The following is a 21,198-nucleotide window of genomic DNA, read 5'->3' as shown; positions in this document are numbered from 1 at the left end:
AAGTCAAAGTCGCCGGAACAAAACTTCCTAAACCAAAGTTGGCACGCTCGTTTTGTTACCACATTATTTCCAGACACATGGCAAATATTTTTCAAACAAGCTGTTGCATTTACACATCTTTTAAATCCGTGAAGCACAATCTATCGAAAACATACTTTATCAAACGCTACGACTTCTCTATCAAAGAGTTAGTTCTACGTTGTTGAATTTTGTTGAATGGCACAAATGCGTTCTCCAAATAGTGAATCACACATTCGATACGCGATATAATTTCGAAGAGGAATATAGATTGTCGCATTGTACTCGCTTTTTAATAAACTTTGAAATAAAATCTTTCGGGCTTTTCTCTTTTGAGTAAAAATTTTCAATGTAATTACAAGGAATTTAAAATACCTTTGAATCTGAGAAACTTACTTTCGCGCTGAGCTTGTCGCTCATTATCAAATTTATAAGAAATAATAATGCCTACAACCCCGAACTTCAATTCTTCTAACTTCAAGAACAAAATTACTTTCTCACAAACCCAATATATATTTTCTGCATTCTACCATTTAAATAACATTCGGTATGTGCGATACGTCGCGCAAAATGCTGTGTGAACTGCACAGGTGTGGTTAGACATGACGATTATACGAAAGGAGAAGAGTTGTGATACACATGGAGCCGCGATCGCGCATAACATTCTATTCGCGCTCGTACTTCCCGAGCTCGTAGAGAGCTATCGGCCACATCAGACGGGGACAGTCTTCTTTTCTCGTCTTCCTTCCCCCCCTTCCCCCCCCCCCCCCGCCCGCCCGACGAGGGGAAAAATTCGCTTCTCATGCTCGGTGAGATCCGTATCGCGATCAAGAGATCTATATGGATTCCTCGCGTCTTCGCCCGCATCCTCGGCTCGCTGGCACGGAAATACGAAGCTTTTCCTTTCGTCGAGCATACAAGAGTTCTACATATACGAATAAATGCATTGTGATCCAAGATTCGTCTCCATTCGTCCTCCGCCGTCGCTATGCACCCGCGCTTTGCCATTCAAGAGCCATATCGTCTTCCGAAAAATCTCTCGACAAACTTTATCTCGCGAGGAAAAATTACGCCCGCCAACTATTGTAATTACTTCTGAACTCGAGCTCCCGCGACAAGCTCAGCGCAAAAGTAGGTTTCTCAGATTCAAAAGAATTTTCAGTTCCTTGTAATTACATTGAAAATTTTTGCTCAAAAGAGAAAAGATTTTATTTCAAAGTTTATTAAAAAGTGAGCGCAATGCAACAATCTGTATTCCTCTTCGAAATTATATCGCGTATCGAATTCTTATTTCACTGCCCAGATAAACGGTTTAGATAACGTAATCTCGAGGGAACATCCGATATAATAAAAAAAAACTTGCACTTTTGCTGCACACTTCGCGATCCTCATAAGCTATTTATCACGTTGTGCAGCTCGCAATTTACGACTTCCGCGGCATTACGAGTTTTCAGTGCTACGGGCCTAGTATTTCTTATCTCCGACTGTGCAATTGTTGCGACTGACGATAAGTGGGCGCGGATGGCGCGTCACTAAGTAAAGCAACGGATGGACGATTTCGTTGAAATGAGATTAAGGCTCGTCGGCGCTAAACAAACTTTCTTGCCGTCATTAAATTGTACGAGTAGATTCCGCGGGAATATTTAATGAAGATTTAAGAGCGTAGCGCACGCTCCGCGCCGCAAAGAGCGCGAATATACCCCCAGCGACGAAAAAATCCTACGACAATTTTGAAATAAGCTTTTCCTTGGCGAAAAATTTTGCAGAACCGCGTTGTGTACACATGCAGAGCGAAGTGAGATTTACGGCACAAGGCGCGGATATGTTATGCAAAATACATCTGACTTCGAAATTCATGCGCGGGGATATTCGATCGATAACACAAGTTTCTTGAGTATCGTAAAGGGCCGTTCAGCGATGTAATGTATCACACTGGAGAGATGGAAAACGCCTCGACCATCTGCCGACTTGCACGTCTCACACGCTGCAATATCGCTCACCTTGCGTTTTTCGTGATATCAAGATTACAAGGCGGCGAATGGCCGGATAAACTCCAATGAGAAAGTGTGCCGCGGTATTATGCAGCCACGTAACGAAAAAATTCCGGAAAAGATCTCCCTCCGTGCGATCGCGAGTTGCCAAGGATCTTAACTTTTATTTGCTAAGACTGTGTGTGGTTTCCCAGCTTTTGTTTGAAAATATTGACCGTAGCATTATCCGACTGCTGTCGCGCAATTTTTCTTCGCCAGCTGCACAAAAAGACTGCTGCTGGATGTTCCGAGAGAAATCTGTTAGATTTGGGAGATACTTTTCACAATTTTCAGCGCTGTAAAAGATTTTAAACATCAATAAAATATAACATTTAAAATCCTTTTATACTAATAATAACACGGCAACACTGAATAAAAATCCATGTTATCGAGCGTTGCTCAATAAATAATTGAATAGCTTTTCATGCACTTTCTCATTTTTATCCCATTCATCGTTTTATTGCGACTTTTCTCTACTTTTCACTCGAATAATTTTATTTATTTTCTCGAAATCAAGCGTATTTGCGAGGAAAAAATTCATATTTTAGCGCTTGCATTAGTCGTGCGTAGTTGGTAATTGTTTATTCAGTCTATTTAACCTGACAAATATGCCGAGCAACTTGATTAATACTGCAATTTGGATATACTAGTTAGCTAGTCAAGCTCTCGCGCAACATCTCGAATATACGGGAGTTTAACGAGATACGGTTGCACGCGAGGCAAACATATAAACAGACGATGCACAAGGTCGAGGTCGAAACAGTGTAAAGCATTTACGTATCGTTGCGAACATCCATTTTCTTCGCTCCCATCCGGCCGCTGCGTCTCGATGGACGCAGAAAACAAAGTTTACGGGCAGAATTCCGGGCTGTAAGAGCCGACGAGATTTTGCTCGTTCCGGCTCAAAGACGCGGCTAAGGGATCCTTTAGAAACGACCTGCTACGACTTGCAAATTTCTTGGCGGCGCTCCACACCGTATATTAGCATCGAATTAGGTGGAGCGATTAGTGCTCGGCATTTCGCAGTCGGCTTTCGACTCCACGCCACTTTTCGACCGGCGATTAGACGACGCTCCAACTTTGCGTGAATTATCAAACTGCGCGTCCGTAATAGAAAATCGCGAATAACGTTGTCGCGTGATGACGTGATTTCGTTCCAGACGCAAATCATGCAAACTGCGCAAATTTGTTTTGTGCTTATTTATTTGTCGGAAGATCTTCAAAATTGTTTTTCTCGTCACTTCTCTCGATTAAAAAAAATTTCTCCCAAGTTTTTAATTATCCAAATGTCGAGAAACACGAGCGATCGAGCGCCTATCATTAAACATCTCTAAATTGATCCTTGCGCGAACATTTATTTATATCTCATCTCCAACACCTTGTATCGCGCTGCCACGTTTCTTTAGAAACGCATTTGCAGCGTCAGCGGGAATCTGCATGGCGGTGCGCGACGCGCAAATTTCACTGCGGACGAAACGATTAAAGTTTCGAGTGGCATTCATAAATGACGTCTCGGGACACTCGAAACTCTCGCGGAATCCTGGGAGATTCGCGCCGCGTCTCCCGCCCGGCGAGAGCTCCGCGAATTCCAAGTCGACATGCGGTGCACGATTGTTCCGACTTTGCCGCAAGATTGCCGAACTTTAGTCACGCTGTTTGTGACAGGATTGGCAGCGCCATGCCCGCCGTAATATACATTCGCGTGCCACAGATTCCGCGTGTCGACACGTTTTTCGTGTTGCTGCAAAAATCGACATCTGGACGAAATGCAACCAGCGAGCTATCGCGAAAAATTTACCGACGATAAATTTTTTGCGAGAAAACTCATATAGTGGTGAATAATTTCAACAACATTTTTAATCAAATTTATTCAAATTTTGTGAATTCAGAATTTAAGATTTATTTAAAAATTTCAAAATGTAAACACGGATATTTTTATATTCCTGGTATTTCATTGCAGACTTCTAAAATTTCTCAAAGTTAGAATTGAATTGTTCAGACGTTATTAATTATGTTAATGACGTACATTTATGACTTTAAAAGAATAATCAATTCGCGAGTGATATAATAAATTTGAATATCAAGCGGAACAAAAATGCGCATTGACGCAATAAATAAAATCGTAATGCCGTACTTTCTGCCGGCAAGTGGAATTTTGCGCCGTTTAATATCGACTTATTGACAGTAAACATTCCGCGATTGCGAACTTTACAATCGCGATATGAACGGTTTACGAGAAGCAAACGCATTAATGAATTCCATTTCTGTAGCCCGGAGCAATTGACCAAATTTAATTAGCGACCTAAAAAGGGGCGGGACTGAGAACACCGGAAATGAATAAATATCCGGTCGGAAGTACGTACGTTTCCTATAAATTAGCCTGTCTCGATCATTGTCGTTTTATCATCTCTCGAATATAAGCACCGCGTCTTCGTGTGCAGCGCAATGAAAAACTGTGTGCCGTGTCTGACTCAGTTGTTGTTTTTGAACATTTCCGGAATATACATTGCATTCGATTTATTCAGGCAACAAAAAACATTCGGCTATACGAAGCATTTAATTTTGCATAAAAACAATACGCGGATTAACTTTGATTATTAATTTATGAAATCGTAAAAAATATAAATCAAGGCTAACGTTATCTCACAATTAGTTTGTAAATTAGAGCGTCGATTCTGCAAATTAGGCGCAAATATCACGTACAGTGGATTGTACAACGCTTGATGAATGATCAACTTACTGTTGAGAGTGCAAGATTAATACGTGCCGTTTCGGTTGTTTGCGCGCTGTGAGCGCACTTTACGGTCACAATGACGCCGTGCGAAGTCTCACTTTCTTAGGCGCGAAATTGCGCGCTGATTTCGTTTAATGAACGAGCGCGGTACGGTGTTTCGCGTGCGCGACGTAACCGGGAGAGAAGCGCGCGAATGCATCGCGCGAGAGCCGCTTACGCAACGCAGGGAGCGAGGCGAAAACCGGAAGTGCTCGGTCAAGGTAAGACGTTGCCTCCATTCAGCGCGAATATGCATTTGTACCGGTCTACGATTTTTCGCGATCGTGTTGGTGCATCCTTCACAACGCCGAGACTGCGACTCGCGCGCCGCTGTGGACGCTACGAGCGCTTAAAAGTAAAAGTATCAGCTACCTATGAAAGTCTCTAAACAGTGAATTCCAAAATATCGCAAAACTCAGTATCTCCACGCTAATTTCTCGATATTATCGTCCAACTTTGTGGAAAGCAAAGAGTATTAACATTTTAGAGTCTTTCTAAACAACATGCGCTGCCGCAGTGAAATATGTATATTCGCAGAAATTGTGGAAGCTATAAAAATACTAAAAAGTTCGCAAGGTTGAAAGATTTAAATTATTCACAGAGCAGTGTAATATTTTATAACATTGCAGCGAGGAGATGCAAGGACTGTTCGTAGAATTTATATATATATATATATATATATATACTTTTGTTTTTCATTCCCGAGTCGAAATTTTTAACCTAGATTAAACCTACAAGTTTTGTCGAATTTGGAGAACCAATGTAAGCTTTAATTCATATATATAGATATAACATTACATTGGCTATTGCCCTCCTTTGATACTAAAAATTGTTACTTATTGCCGTTTTTTCCATGTGGAAGCTCAAAAGAGTACCTACTGAGAACCTCTAAAAAGGCTCCAGGTTCTATAAATATGTATTTCTAGAAAATAAATATTCAAAATTACTTAATAATCTATTATCTCATATACTCTACTTGCATTTAATGTATGGATCTTAATTTCAATAAACAATATATTAATTATTATAATTTGCTTAACTGTAAATAGACTGCTATAAGCAAATATTATATAAATAATATTCACTTATCTCTTACATATCTATCTGCAGTTAAGTAAATTACATAATTAATGTATTGCGCTTATTGAAATTAAGATATGCATTAAATACAAGTAAATGTGGTAATAGAATATTAAATAATTTCGAATTATAGGTCAAATATGTAATAAAATATTAAATAAAATTTTGAATTTCAATTGTTTTTTGTTTATTCGAATAAATTTTAATTTTTAAAAATTAAATAAAAATAAAAATTTTAAAATTTTAAAATAAAATATTCGAATAAATAGTTATTTATAATACTAAATATAATACTAAGTTGCACTTAATTTTTTAAAATATTTTTTACTATTCATTTGTTATTATTTATTTTATATTATAACATTTATTATATTAATCTGAAACAATAGAAATTGAACTCAATTATAGATTGAATATTAATATTTTTATTGCTAGAAATTTCGATAAGATTTGGAGATTGAAAAGAGGTAGGAGTTGTAAGAACAAAAGTAGGAATTGTATATTTAACATCAATAAAAATAAGGGTTTTCTAGAACAACAAGATTAAAGAAAGGTCAAAAGAAGACATAACACTTTCAACATAGAACTTGTAGGTCAAGGAACATTATTAGAGGCACAAATAACCATGTATGAGGTTTATAGTAGGTTTTAAATTTCGACTCGGGAATTGTCACTGAGAATATCGCCATCCTGTTGCACAAAATCCAATGCACACAGTAAGATATTTCGTTCCTTTCTCAATGCATGTTTTCGGCACTCGATTTATGATTTTCGATGGATTTCTCTCTTTGACGGACGCCGTTCAGCGCAAGAGGGTTTGCCGGTCTTCGAAAATTCTTTTTAGCAGTTCAAATAAATGTCGGTTATTTTCGCCGGCTTTCGTACGATCGTGATGTTGTGATGCTTCTTCGGCCGAATGCGTTATGATATACATATATCTCGTTGAGTCGAACACGACCATCGCATCGCCGAAACACCAGGAAGAAAAAATAATTCCGAGTGTGAACAGGATGGGTATTAAAAACGTACGAGCGCATATTTCACTGGCTATTGTTGCTCCTCGAAGCAATTTTGAGAGATTGCTTTGGCGCACGTTATTTCGGCCTTTCGCAACTTTGCAGTCCGTAAAAAAAGACACGAGAATGCAAGAGCTTACAATATCGTAGACTGCGAGTGTCGTAAAAAATTAAAAAAAAAAAAAAAGCGTGAATAACGTCGATAACCTATTAAAAATAAAATTATTATTGCACCTGTGACATAAAAATGCATAAATGCACTCAAAGTTTCCAAGGTTGTAGATATCGGTATATGCTGCGTTTTTCACGACTGTGTAATTTACATTCTCTGGCGACTACACGTCCGTCTATATTCGATTTTGACTATTGTAACCCAACGTCAAGGCATTTGCATGGAAACGACAGCGAAGTGAAATGCGCTGGCGCGTTGCAAAAATGTAGGAAAAGAAAACAAAAAGCAAAGTAATCTCGTCCGATACGTTTTGCCTCCACGCAATCGCGATTTCACGTAAATGAAGTGCGCCTCAAATCGTTTCTATGCTGATCAGCATGCGTTTATCGATTAACTCATTACTGGAGAGCCGAAAGATGCACTTTGACCTTCATTAACCCTTACATTCCCAAATTACTTAATAGCTACAAAAAATATATTCATCCGTATTTTGTGCACATTGCATAACAAATAAATCATTCACAAAAAATTTTGACGTTTTAAAAACGTTTAAGGGCTTTTCCTATATTTATTACTGTTTAGAACAACAAATTTTATTTTTATTGCAACTTGTATAATAATTTGCATCGTAAAATTATTATACATAAGAAAAATCTTTTCTCTTTGATGTGTTAATAAATCTATTTAAAATATTACAAGGAAATTATAATTTTTAAGCATTAATTGCATTTTAAATAACTCTTATCATCAAATCGACGGCAAAAAATAAAAGGATAATATTCTAATATTTCTTTGCAAAATTTGTAAATTTATATCAAAGCACGTGTTAGAATCATGTATGCAAGACTAAAAAAAACTAGTACATATTCAAAGATATGGAAATATAGATATAATAATATTTTATTTCATAATTTTAAATACGTAGCTATATAGCTACAGTGAGAGCGAAAGAGTTGAGAAATTCTTAAGCCATCAATAATTCATTTCATAGACCATTTAGTGCAGCAACAATATTTCAAGAGCGTAAAGTTGCGAGTAAAAATTTTTACTCTTCTTCATACTTTCGTTTTAACGGCAAACAAAAACTGATTCGCCAAGAAACACAATTCAACCGCCGATTTTTCTACCCTTGCAATTCCGACAATCGATTCTTTGCTGCGCGTAGTCGCTTGCGCGGCCTATAATGAAAATTAATCGCGTTTGAATCATTAATTATCATCACTCGGTCCATATTGCCGGGATGTGCAAGGTTCGTTTACCAACGACATACACCGCCCTGGTTAATAACGATGCCGCCAACAAACGCAGTCGGTTTCATTAATCCCCGCGCCGATACGCTCGACCGCGTCCGCTGTTGTTTGGCCGCACGTAGTTTGGAACGATCGTTACGAGTGATAAAGTTACCCCGGGGACAGACGACGAGAATGTACGTACACCGGTTAGAGCGAAAGTTTCTCCGCCGAAGGTGTAATCAACCGAGCGAATGCGAACGTCTCGAGTCGCGACACAAAGCGTCGATCGCGCTTGTCATTCAACAACTTTCGTCGCCGTTCCCGCAATGACCTTTACACCGTTGTAAACGGTTTGCTTAAATCTCCGTGGATGCGCAACGAAGACAAATTGCTACCGTTACATGTAAATCGAGACTACAGGGGCGGCGTCGAATTCAATCATTTTCGTGGCGCGAAAGGAAGAAAGGAATTTACGGTAATCATTTTCGATCTCTTTCATCGAAGGAGAGCTTAATTAGAGATCACATCCATCGGCTTACGTTTCGTAATTTACGATTAAAAGAATTCACAGTTATTTAGCATTCATATATCAGTGCTAAATAACGATTAACTCGTTGTAAACTTTATTTAAGTTTTTAACAAGTAAATGAACGATAAGAGTCTCAAAAGAAAAAGTGGAGGGCGATCCGTCAAGCTAATATCGGACACACGGACCGGCGGAATTGCTATAGCAAGGCGAAAGGAAAGAGATTTTCTCCGGAGACTGGAAAACGAGATTCCGGCGAGCTTATATCTTGAGAAACTTCAAGGAGATCAGCGGCCTTTCAACAGCAATAACGGTCAACCCGATCATCCCCCTTTTTCCCAGGAAAATCCGGGAAATCTTTTACCGATCTCGCGATTCGAGAACTCGAGACTAATCTCTAACTCCAGAAAATGTACTTGTATCCATCGGTATTCTTATTTAATTCCATCGATATAAGGTATTCTTCTAAATTCTCAATACGATGATAAAGGTATCCAATTTTTTTTTGCTTTCTACCGTCAAGCTTTATTTTTATCTCCTCGCGAGAACGGCTCTCAAAAATTGCAACTCACATATGCGACCGTAACATAAATGCAGAATGAATATAGAACTTGGTCTGAAACGAGTAATGGTCCTAAAAGCATTTCAGGAGAGGCTCGTAAACGCGGATAAAATGGTGAGCGAGTAGCGAAGAGATCCCGCGGAAGAAAAACCCATTCCGCTAACGGTTTTCACCACCTTCGTTAGTTTTTTCACGGCGAAACTGTTCCGTAAATCTAAACGCCTCTATTTACCTCAGCATCGTATCTTATTAAATAGCTTTTCGGAAGAAAAACAATACGCAAACATCGAGCATGCCGTATCTTTAAGTGCAAAAATAAACCAAAACACCCTTTGAAAGCGCGAACAAGATCGATATATTTCGCTACTCGTATTAATTTTATTAAGATCCTTCCTCCAAGGAATACATCGTTGTTGATCAGTCCAGCGTAAATGAAGATGCGAATTAAGCACCGCAGGAAGATGGAAGATTCGCTTAATAACAACGTACCTAGTGGAATAATTTCATTTACGTACTTATCCACCGCGAAAATGTATCGACGAAATATACGCATGAAATAACATGTGTTTATTCTACATTTTAGCCGGACTCCTGCGTACTGTTGCACGTTATTATATTAACGTTCCGTGTCAAATATTGCCGTGGCTGTATTATTTAAAGACTTTATTTCTCCCTCTCTTTTTTCCTCTTGTTATATGAATTTATGTTGTGAAATTTACTATAGATTTATATTATGAGATTATAATTGTAAGAATTATCGAGAAAAAGATCCAACATAAAATACAAATTGTAAAACGAAAAGTATCGCGAATAATAAATGTAGAATATTTTATTTCAAACGATCTGAACGAAAGGTTCCGCGTGGGTCACCGATGATCCAAGCAGCACGAAAATATCAATATTTTGGATCAAGAGTACACATGTTTAAACTCACAAATTTTCAACAGTTGCAGCGAGCAAGTATTATTGCGGGCTATATGCAAGTAAAAATGGTAAAAATGGATATATTTCAGGGAGACTATTATTTTTCAAGGTATCTCGTAACAAAGCTCGGATGCATAAAGCGCTAACGGCGCTTTAAAGGCAATCGTGAGGAACGGCGAAACCGTTAAATCCAGTCTGCCGTCTGTAATCTCGCGAAAAGCCGCACGACAATGTCTAGGCGAGAAATTTCAATGACACGAGTGAACTGCCAACAGTGCGCTCAGTCGGAACTGTGTCGTTAAACGCGCGGGCTTTGACGAGACGATAAATTATTACTTATTACGCGCTTTAAAATATCAAGCAAGAACTGATTATCTCCGGAGATTTCTCGATTTTCGCCTCGGAAGTATCTTTTATAAAATAACGGTAAACGTGCTTGTTTAATAAATCGTCCTCGCGCGCGCTAATCTCGCCTGGGATTTGCGTGCGCAAGTGTGCGCCCGACAGAAAGAGTCGTAAAGTGACTGGATGGTAATTGAATTCGACAATTTTGTGTAGGTACGATTGGGTCCGCAGGGAAAATTTGCGAGGGACATTGCGGATTGTCGCATATAGATAGAGCCTCGCTCTACCTCTCGAAATACCCGGGCCACGATTAAATTAGGCACGACGAAGATGCGCTGCGCAGGAATTCCGGTGGTATGGGAGCCCCCAGTATCGCTCTGATCGAAAGCATAACCAACTATGATAATTCCCTAATGCCTGATAGTATGAAGGAGATTACGGTATAATGCAATCTGCGTCACGCAAAGCTTTGTTACGTTACGTATTATATGTCCGTATTACGCCTCTTTAACACGCATTTTATGCGCAAGTTGAATAGTAAAGTGAATTAAGAAAATATATAACAATTGTTATATATTTTCTTAATTCACTTTACTATTCAACTTGCGCATAAAATTAAGAAAATATATAACAATTGTTATATATTTTCTTAATTCACTCAATGCATAAAAAAGTAATAAATGTTCTAGAAAATGTGTCAATCAATGTGTTTCTGAAAAATATAAAGAGAACAAGTAAATGTTCGCACCGATACGTGTAATAAAAGAAGAACGTGTGTCACGTGCTACTCGCATTTTGCATTTCAAAGATGGGAGATTAAGAGTAATTTACGTACACCGAAGGCGAAAAGGGGGCACGGTGGCGCCACCGGTAGTCGCAGAAATCGCGACCGCCGTTATTTTACTAAATCGCGTGCGGACGTACTTGCTTGCCTCTCATAACTCATACGCGCCGGTCTGGTGTTATATCGACTACGTGGACGTCCGTTCCTTCGCATTACTGAAAATTGTAACTAATTGTCGTGCTCTGCGATGGAAATAAATAGATCCTCTCTAAACACTCGACTGAAAGTTGCCGAGCGTATAAGCTACAAATATATAACGTCTCAGACCTATCCTTTCGGATGTTAGCGGCTGAATTGGAAAAAATTGTCTCCCCAAATCTTTTCGATGCCATAAAAAACCATTTGTGACTATGTGCGGAGATATTTAATAAAATAGCCAGGAATTTTGTCAAATTATTGAGAAATTTCACCCAACAGGAATTAAATTGAAAACTTGGCATCGCCAAAATTTTTATTCATTAATCGCCCATTAAAGAATGGAATTTTTGCAAATTCGTGAAAAGAGATAAATCTGACGCGCTTGTGTACAAACTTGGGTTCAAGTTGCACTAAACTACTTTATGATTACATTAGTATTTAAGATAATAAGCAAGCACGAAAAAGTTGACGGTGTCAAGCCATGTTACGGAGATTATGCTTCGGCGTAACTACACTTCCGTTAAGAAAGTTTTTGTATTAAATACGACCGAAGAACATCAAAATTGGCTAACTTTTGCTGAAGCGCGACTAGTTGCATGAAAAAAAAAGAGAAAAATTTCGCTCCGTCGGAGTTTTTCGCTTCGCGAGGCGGGACAGCGGAACGGGACGGGTAACGGTGGAGATCGCATTTTATGAAAGCATTCTCCCAGAAAGAAGAGGAAACTTGTTTAAATCGCGCTACACGAGATTAGACCACAAAGCGACCCGGTTTCTCGTTAGTTCTCGCGACGAATCGAGATAATCGGGAGCTACAGCAATTTCCGTTTCCACTTTAACTTATTCGAAATACTGCCTCTGGTCCACCGCGAATCGATATAACTCTTGGAAAATATCCCGTAATGAACGGCATAACGGCATTGTGCGCGCACAAAGTCGAAAACGATGTTCGAGCGCGGTATAAAAGAGTTTCCGCGATGAGAAGCGGAAAATGGAATTAATGATTCGCGACGCACGCAAAATCTGCGATGGGAAAATGAGAGAGAAAGAGAGGGAGGGAAAAAAAGGGAGAAAAGAAAATATTTCGCGCTTTGACCTGCGCGAAAGAACAGAATATCTGAGTGCAAGGTTGCTCCAGTTTTTGCGATTTACTTAGCTTTCAGACGAACTCGACCCTGGTCTTCCTTTCACAAGGTAGAAATACATTGAACATTCATCTCACGACCTCATCCTTGCCGCAGCTTCTTTTTACCGCGCGTTTCTTCCCTTTTTACTATCAAAATTGCTAATCTGACGGACTCTTTTTATATCAAGGACGAATTTTTTCTATTTAAAGATGCTGATATGTAGTCGACATCATTGATTGGTCAATATTTCTAATGTACTGATTTATATTAACTCCAAATTAATAGAGTCTTTTTCATAAATAATATGTAAAAAAAAAAAAAAAAAATCAAATGAGTAAACTAATAAATTTAACTATTTTTTTATAAACTCTAATTTGTTTGAAACTTTTTAATCCTTATTACGACCCAAGTTTTTAAGTGATTCTATTATTCCTCGTTGCAATCCGAAGTTACTCGTTTTTTCCAAATTAGAAAAGAGCTTCTCAGAACGAGCGAAAATTAGAATGGTCGTTCAGGCAAGTTTAATCGCGAAAATGTGTTACTGTTCCTACAAATTTTCGGACGATTGACCATCTTACTACAGTCACACGAATGTGAGTCCGGCGGCGAATCACGTCGGGCAAAATAAATTTCGCAGACGCGTTTCCGGTCCGTTTCGCTTGCTCTCGACAAGTGCGCAAAATGATTTCGCGTGGACTCAGCTGAAAACGACGATAGCGCGCTGCTGCTCGATAGAATCCGTTGTTGTTCAAACAAATGGTTGCTCGTTTATACTGATTTCAATCCGCGCCGCGCTATCAATTGTACGATAAAACTGACTAATTGAACGACACACAGTGAAAATCCTACGGTTAAGTTCTGTTTTCCGGATCCACTAAATTGGCGATATCCTCGACAATGTAAATATTTATCCCCTAAGTTCAACGGTCTAGATTTCCGATTGCGAAAGTTCAATGCTCGTTTCTGTCCTAATCCAATTAAAGAGACAAACGAATTTATCACTCAAAATAATCCTAAGAAATATTTTCGCGAAACTGGTATTGCGTTAAAGTGATGTGACGCAAGCATAAATCACACGTCTGATTGATATACGTGCGAGCGCGACGTAATCTTAAAATGAATCATAAACATATCGCCGATCTAATGCGTACAATAACCGGCGGGGTAATATCGGCCGCGGCAGCGAATAGACGACTGGCATTAAATCCCAAGATTTAGGGCAACGACGCGCTAAGCCGCGCGACGTAAATTTTATAGCGAAACCTCTGAAAGTTGTACAATACATTTTATTAACAAAACTTAATATTCCCCCGTCAACTAAGCTGCCAATATGAAAGGTCTTGGAGTCATTAAAGCAAATCATCTATTTGTTGCTTGGAATATGTTGGGAATAGGTTGGGAAATTCATTGCTCGGTCAATATCTCGGAACAGATCCCATCCGTATTCCGACAATTCCTCACCTCGATTTGGTATCCAGCGTACAAAATAGGAGCGGATCGATCGTACGATCGATGTCCCTGCACAACACAAATTAAAGGAATTTACGGCCGATCGACCGATGCAGTCGACACTCTCTCGGGCGGGCACAAAAGTCGACGCGTATTGCACGCGCATGCACACGAGACACGCGTGCACGTCATACGCGACTTATTCACTTTCACCCCGCGACACGGCGACGTACGAACGCACACAGTTCGCAGCCTGCGACGTGAAATAACGTCGTTCGTTAGCGGCTACCCGACGCACTGTACGAAAAAAGGGAAGTGTCTAACAAACGTACGCGAAATTGCAAATAATACAGAATGCCGTTAGAAGTCATTAAAACAGAATATTGATACAACAACACGCGAAATGCCGCTCTAATTAAAATAAATAAATTGCGAAAGCCAAACAAGGCGGTCGGAGATCGCCGTGTGTCAAGTAATTCGTAACGAATATATGCATGTACGTATGTGTGCAACAAACGCGGCCAAATGATTATTTCAAAATCTGTCAATAATTAACCGCGATATCATATAATTATACATCTCTCAATTTTATCTCGTGAACAAATTTGTGCGTCGGATAATGGCAGAATATTCAATATTCTATCATTAGCCAGAGTTGAGATAACGGCCGTATCAAGTTAAAACTAATGAAGCTCGATGATATTCAGCTTTCGATGAAATATTCGTACTTTGTCAAAATGTATCGATTAACTTTTCACATTCATCATGAATTAAATGTAACAAAGTGCTGGAGGAGTTTGTGCGAGTTTGCGTATGGGATCTTATGATTACGTTTGCAATAACAGCGTAACAGTTATTAGCAAGTCTGTAAATTTCAAACTCTTAAAGTTACTGTAGTTGAATTATGAAACCGCTTTGAACCTCAACTAGTTGCACATAATGCGACGATGTTAATCGGACGCGATGCGGCAATTTCCTACGAAATAATGCATTATTGTCGCTGCAAAATAAAACTAATGGCGATGAAAAACAGACGTACAGATTATGTCGCATTGCCGCGTATAGACAGCGACTGGAGATAGATTTGAGTCTGATGCAAAGGCGATTTGAAAAAATGTTTCAACATCATTTACCGAAGTTTGGATTGCGTTCGAGAGGACGAATCTTCTATGTATAGAAATTTTAAAATTTTCGAAAACTTTCTGCATCTCGAAAAACTTGCCCAAAAACTTTCAAGACACTATAACAGATGTGACGTAATAATAACGTTGGATTAATTATACCGAGTTCCTGACCTAGCGAGTGTTTTTTTTTTCCTGTGAAAATTGCATTGTAACTTGAACGCAAAGGGGATTTCGCAAACGATTACAGAGACAAGGTTATTTTAGAACGATGCTCTTGAATGCATTTTGAAATGAGACTAATTAAATTGTAATTGAAATTTCTTTACAATGTTCAACTTCTCTTCTTCGTCGTGACTCACATATTCTTAACTTTTTAATATAAAATATTTTTAACTTTCCGATATATATAGAATGATATAGCGATCGTATATAAAATGTTCACGCAAGTTTGAAAAAAGTAGTTTTATCATTTTCGCGTGGAAATAATTATGTTAAGAGGAGCTCGCTATTATCTGACGTAAATGCAGTTATGTGGAACGTAGGTGAAAGGAATCGCGATGGTTCTGGGTCACTACGCATATTCTACGTATGAGGTGGCCTCATATCTAGACTGTGTCTTAAGAATATCACTTCGACACTAAACACTTGATGACGAGAAGAGGCTGCGAAAAAACAGGCACGGCGGCAGTGAGAAAGAAAGATATTTCGCTTTCGGGCGAGGCTGAAGGAAAGCAGAAAAGGCACAGTTTGCAGTAAGAAAGAAAAGAAGGATACCAAACGCACAGTCGATCACACGCGACGGGACAGCTGTACGCGAACATCCGTATGGCGCGAGAGTTCCTGCGGAACTAGCAGCACTTCCGTACGATAGCGTAAAAATCACGAGACCTCCATCCTCTTCCCACCCTCATCCCCCTCCATTCCCAGCCGGCGATCACGTGACCTTTCGCCTCCCGCCCTCGCCGAGATGCACTCTCACCCCCCGCTTCCCCGCTCCACAACGCCCTTTTCATGCTCACTCCGAAAACGGCCGAAAATTCTCGCCGGTATCATTCTCGCTCCGACATTCCAGTCATGTTCCGTTACGATTGGTTTTAAGCAAAACGATGGTTAACGCGAGATTGTATTTTAAATTAATAGCGCTCGGGCGTGTTAAAATAAAGAATGGGAACGGTAGACATAAATACAAAAGTCCGTAAAGAATATGGAAATTGAAGCTGCATCAAGTTCCGTCCTGTAAAATAACATTTTGAAATTTTTCCTGCATAGTTTTAATCTCTCATCACTGCCACGTAATTTGTAAGCGAGACGAACGCGATGTCAATGCGATAACGCCAAAAGAAACCGACTCACGCTTTTGCATCTCACGATTTCAATTCCTGCTGGAAAACTTCAAGATATTACCGGGGCCAATGACTTATACATTTCGCTTATCTCACGCAACTTCTACGGGATTAAGCACGTCTTCAGGGTGGACGTTTAAAAATACCCACTTTTCCACACACAAACAAGATTACATCGCGTGGAAGTGGGCGAAACATCCCGAAATGCCGTTGGATATAAAGACGGTCGTAGATCATCCGCTTATTATACGGAAGCGACTGTTTACCGAATAAACGCAGACGGCTCGAGTAAATAACGCCGCACGGTAAATCTTCCGCTCGCCTTCGTATCTGTAAGCGCGATAATTACGGCGCCCGCGCCCTCGAGACGTGCTCCCGACGCGAGAGAGCTTACGTCAAAATTTCGAACACGGCCTTCGCTTGTACTTGAAGCGCTACAATTCCCGAGCGGACCGAGCCGTCGTGTCGCATTTCGTGAAAATATTCAAAATACTATTTAAAACGGAGATTCATTTTTTTTTTAATCCGTCCAATAGATACACAAAATTCGCCGCAGCGCCTTTTTCAAAGTTTTAAAAAAAGAATTTCGTACAAAAATTTTCCACAACTAAAACCTTCTGAAAATCGAATTTTTCTTGTCGTTCAAAATCCTCACCTATTGTTTCCGAGAGTCCTCACGACATCGTAGCGAACGCTAGGTTTCCTGCGACGATCCCTCGGACTCCTGAGGACCTCCCTTCCGTTTCTGAACGGTTCGTGGATAATGTCGTGCGAATAGGTTGGAGTCTTCAACGGCTGATACGCTTCCGTCGTCGTGCAGCCACCGATGCAACCGCAGCATTTGGACATTGCATTCGACTCTTTTCACGCAATGGTTAAATCTATTCTTCCCTCTCTCTCTCTCTCTCTCTCTCTTGTCTCTCCGCCACTGCTGCCGTTACCACTGCAATCTCTTGAATCGTTTTACTTTCTGGCGGCCCGGGATTCTGGTATCGACATCGTCCGCGCATCGTATCGCTCGGGAGAGGAAAAACACGAGGCGCGGCTTTTGCACCGCTCTTGGGCGAAAGCACGTCCGCCGTTATAGAAGGTCCGAGTGAAATACATTCGACGGTTTAGAACGGCACGCCGGGGTCTCGCACGGCCGGCATAGAAATCGAAAAAGGCAGTGATCTATCGCGCGCGTGCTCTTTACGTGAACGAACTCACGATAGAGAGATCAGTGAAGTCTCGAAATACGCAGCGCACTCGCGAATACGCTACCGAGAGGAAGCCACTTCAGATGAAAAGTTGGAATGATTTTTCGTCCGTCTGCACGCCACGAACATTTTATTCAAACCAGATGCGAGAGCGAATTTAATTTTGGATGCTGTAGATATGAAAAAAAAAAAAAAAAAAAACTAGACGTCGTACTTTATGTCGCGTTCTACCTTATCGCGAACAAAAATTATTTTCTACAAATCTGTTTCCGTGAATGTAACATCGACATTAATCGTTCTAACGAATATTTACAGACCTCGCGATAAACAGTTTTGATCTCAGATAAAATTCTGCAACCAATGACGATGCAGTTTAAACACTTGAGCGTAATCGAAATTCGAAGAAGTGCGAGATAAAATGGAGAAAACGCGGAAAAGGGTCGACAGGAATGTGCTCAGTGACGTGCACCGTGCGAGTGCGAGACAATGTCGAAATTGTGAACCGGCTGCATATCGTCCATCAGGATTGCGAGCACGTATATCGAGGAGGAATGTCTTTTCAAGTACAAACACCGTAATTCTCCCGATTCTCAATTCCTGTCGCGCTCACGCCGATAATTACATGAAAATTCTTAATATTCAGAAAACATCACGCGCGGCCCTCCGTCGCGAGTGTGTTAACGATTCATCAATCGCTACGTGACTATCGCGCGCGATTTATTCACAATAAGCCTTCCGAGAACGTACTGAGAATAAAAATGTCTTACGCGACCGCAAAAAATTTTAAACAACAAATTGTTTTATCATTATTCATAGCATATATATCGCAATTCTTAATTTCCGTAAAATTGAATTAATATGTAAAAAAAATATTATTTTCTATCGGTGAAAAATAAAAGCGATTTTACGAGCTTACCGTCGATATCTTTTCGCAGTATTAGTTTGAAATTGGTTTGTTTTCTATTCGCCAAGAAAACGTGGAAACTTTTAATTCGATCGGACGCGCCTCGCGCTACACGTCATACGTCGGAGAACGCTGTTAGAAATTCGCGAGGTCCCTCGCGATGAACGCTTGGAACGATACTGAGAGAAATCCTCTCCGCAGGAAGGAGATAAAGAAGAAATAGAAGAAGAGTCAAAGAGACGAGGAACGCATGTCCTCCGTCTGTGCGTCAGCGGTACGTGACGCACACTGTTTTAAATAAGCGTTTTCTTAAGAACAACGTATCATCACTTTTGTATATATAAACATGCATGAAAGATTTTACCTTGTAAAAAAATTAAATAACATTATCCGTGAAATTCATTTTGAAACAGGTTATTTTCGATTAAGAGATCAGGACCAACCGATGGATCAGCCTGAATATTTCGCGACGTTACATTTAATTTGATCAATTCGAATCTGATTTTGTGCGTTACAGAATACTCGCGATTTTCGCAATATTTCAAGTATAGCCTGTACGCGAAAATGATTTAACGCAATCCACCGAATGTTACGCCAATGTGTCGAGCGCGTACGATTGCATCGCATAAGAACATTCATCGGCGTACACTGCGAGAACGCGTTTGCTCGACACACGCATCGCTGTAGTCTGCAAACCAGGCGGATCAACAACCGGACGTGGCTCCGGATTGCAGCTTCTTTTGCGTTTCGTCTGCTCTTCGGGAGCGCACGCATATTGCACGTGGAAGATTCAACGCATTTTACTCGGTCGCGTTTACAGGAAAGAATGCACAAATAGCTCGAGGGAATCGAAATTATTTTTTCTCAAAAATAACGGAGCTTTCACATGTGATGAAGTAACAATAACGCGTTATCATCTAAATGACGATAATGATCACGTAACTAACAAAGAAGATGAATTGATAAAATAATTATTCGGTAATTAACTACGTTAAAAATTTAGGTAAAGCGGAAAGACAAAACAGAAATGTTATTATTAATGGCGAGAGTTTTTTAAACAGAGACATCGAAGAAGTTCGCAAAGTTGCGGCGAAAAAGGTCGCATTAAGAGTTACAAGGTAAATTGCGGAAACGGACGGCGGTTTGAAGTCGATGCGGTGCGCGAATTTACACGGACACGAAAATGAGACACGTGCGCGCCAGAAGGACGACGATCTCACGCTCCGTGAATCCGGATCTCTCTGATTTTCATTCGCCAACTTCCACCGCAAAAACTTTGTTAATTTATCGCGCACCAGAATACTTTGCTGATAGCATAACAGAATATGCGTATGGCATCCGCATATATGATCAAAAGCCCACTCAATATTTCAATAACATTGCTCTTCTGTACAATGTAGCGCTAAATTGAACGTCGATGAATTAAATTTCATAATTTACTGTAATTATTCGAGCATGAAAAATCACGAGGCGAACGAAGAGTATATGCGCTGAAAGCAATATAAATTAAAGTGCGCTACACTGCAGATCACGGAAATATGAATTACAACGAGAGTAAGATGCGACTCGAGTTTATTTCGTGTTTACGCACATTTTACTCCTTGTATCTCGCCGAGAGACGTGCATTTTCCATGCAACATGAAAATATCTTTCTTCAATTTTACATCTCCGTTAAATGCGACTATGCTAAGTCGCATTTATAATGCCCAACCATATATATTTCAGTCGATTCTGACCTAATTTTTCGTTCTAGCTTATATTTTTAATTGGAATTCAACTCCAAGCTTAAGTAAAAGAAGATTCGACGATGCGAAAGTAAGCATAATGCAGCAATGTAATATTTAGCGGTTTCAAAGACAGCTTATGTGTGTGTGTGTGTGTGTGTGTGTGTGTGTGTGAAAACTGTGTCATAACAGCGGACGTTGCAATAAGTATCGCATTTAAAGTGTCTATTTAAAAAAGTTTATTTATTTGCAATAGTGAGTAATATTATAAAAAGTTTATCAATATCGATTATCGATGGTTTATGATCACTTTCTGAGTGTATTTCATACAGATATATAGATACAGGCGTAAAAGTGATCATAAAACATTAAGGTCGATATTGCTTCCTGTCTAGAATTCTCGCTACCCTTCTATCCGATAAATCACTTGTAATAGCCGTGTAGATACGGATAATTCGTTTATCAATTCAAGAAAAACGTGGCTCCCTTGCATACCAAAAACTTATTAAAAAATAAAGAAATTTTCAAGAAATTTTCTAGTCCGTCCGGAAGATAAGTTTATCCAGTGTGGTGCCTAGCGCACCAAGTTTTCTCTACCTTAATAATCCCTTCTTACGTCAATCTACAGTTACTTGCTTTCTTCGTATGCATCATTTAATTTTGTTCGAAAA

General features: G+C 39.7%; 1 protein-coding gene across 11 annotated transcripts in view; it reads right to left on the bottom strand.

The window, feature by feature from the left end:
- Nucleotides 1-21,198, bottom strand: part of kmr (kramer) — a 138,874-nt gene that overhangs the window by 101,475 nt on the left and 16,201 nt on the right. For 4 of the 11 annotated variants that reach the window (XM_012370404.2, XM_067358542.1, XM_067358543.1 and 1 more), the window contains exon 1: nt 17,356-18,743. The exons of 3 other annotated variants lie outside the window; for them this stretch is intronic. In XM_012370404.2, the coding sequence (XP_012225827.2) occupies nt 17,356-17,549 (194 nt within the window). In that variant the 5' untranslated portion in view covers nt 17,550-18,743. Of the gene's footprint in view, nt 1-17,355; nt 18,745-18,815; nt 18,998-21,198 lie in introns of those variants that run through there. 4 more of the 11 variants (XR_010891097.1, XM_067358546.1, XM_067358541.1 and 1 more) reach the window with 3 other exon arrangements.

Source organism: Linepithema humile, chromosome 7 (assembly GCF_040581485.1).
Source record: "Linepithema humile isolate Giens D197 chromosome 7, Lhum_UNIL_v1.0, whole genome shotgun sequence".
In the NCBI taxonomy this organism is placed as follows: Eukaryota; Metazoa; Arthropoda; class Insecta; order Hymenoptera; family Formicidae; genus Linepithema; species Linepithema humile.
This window is presented reverse-complemented; position numbering and strand designations above follow the sequence as displayed.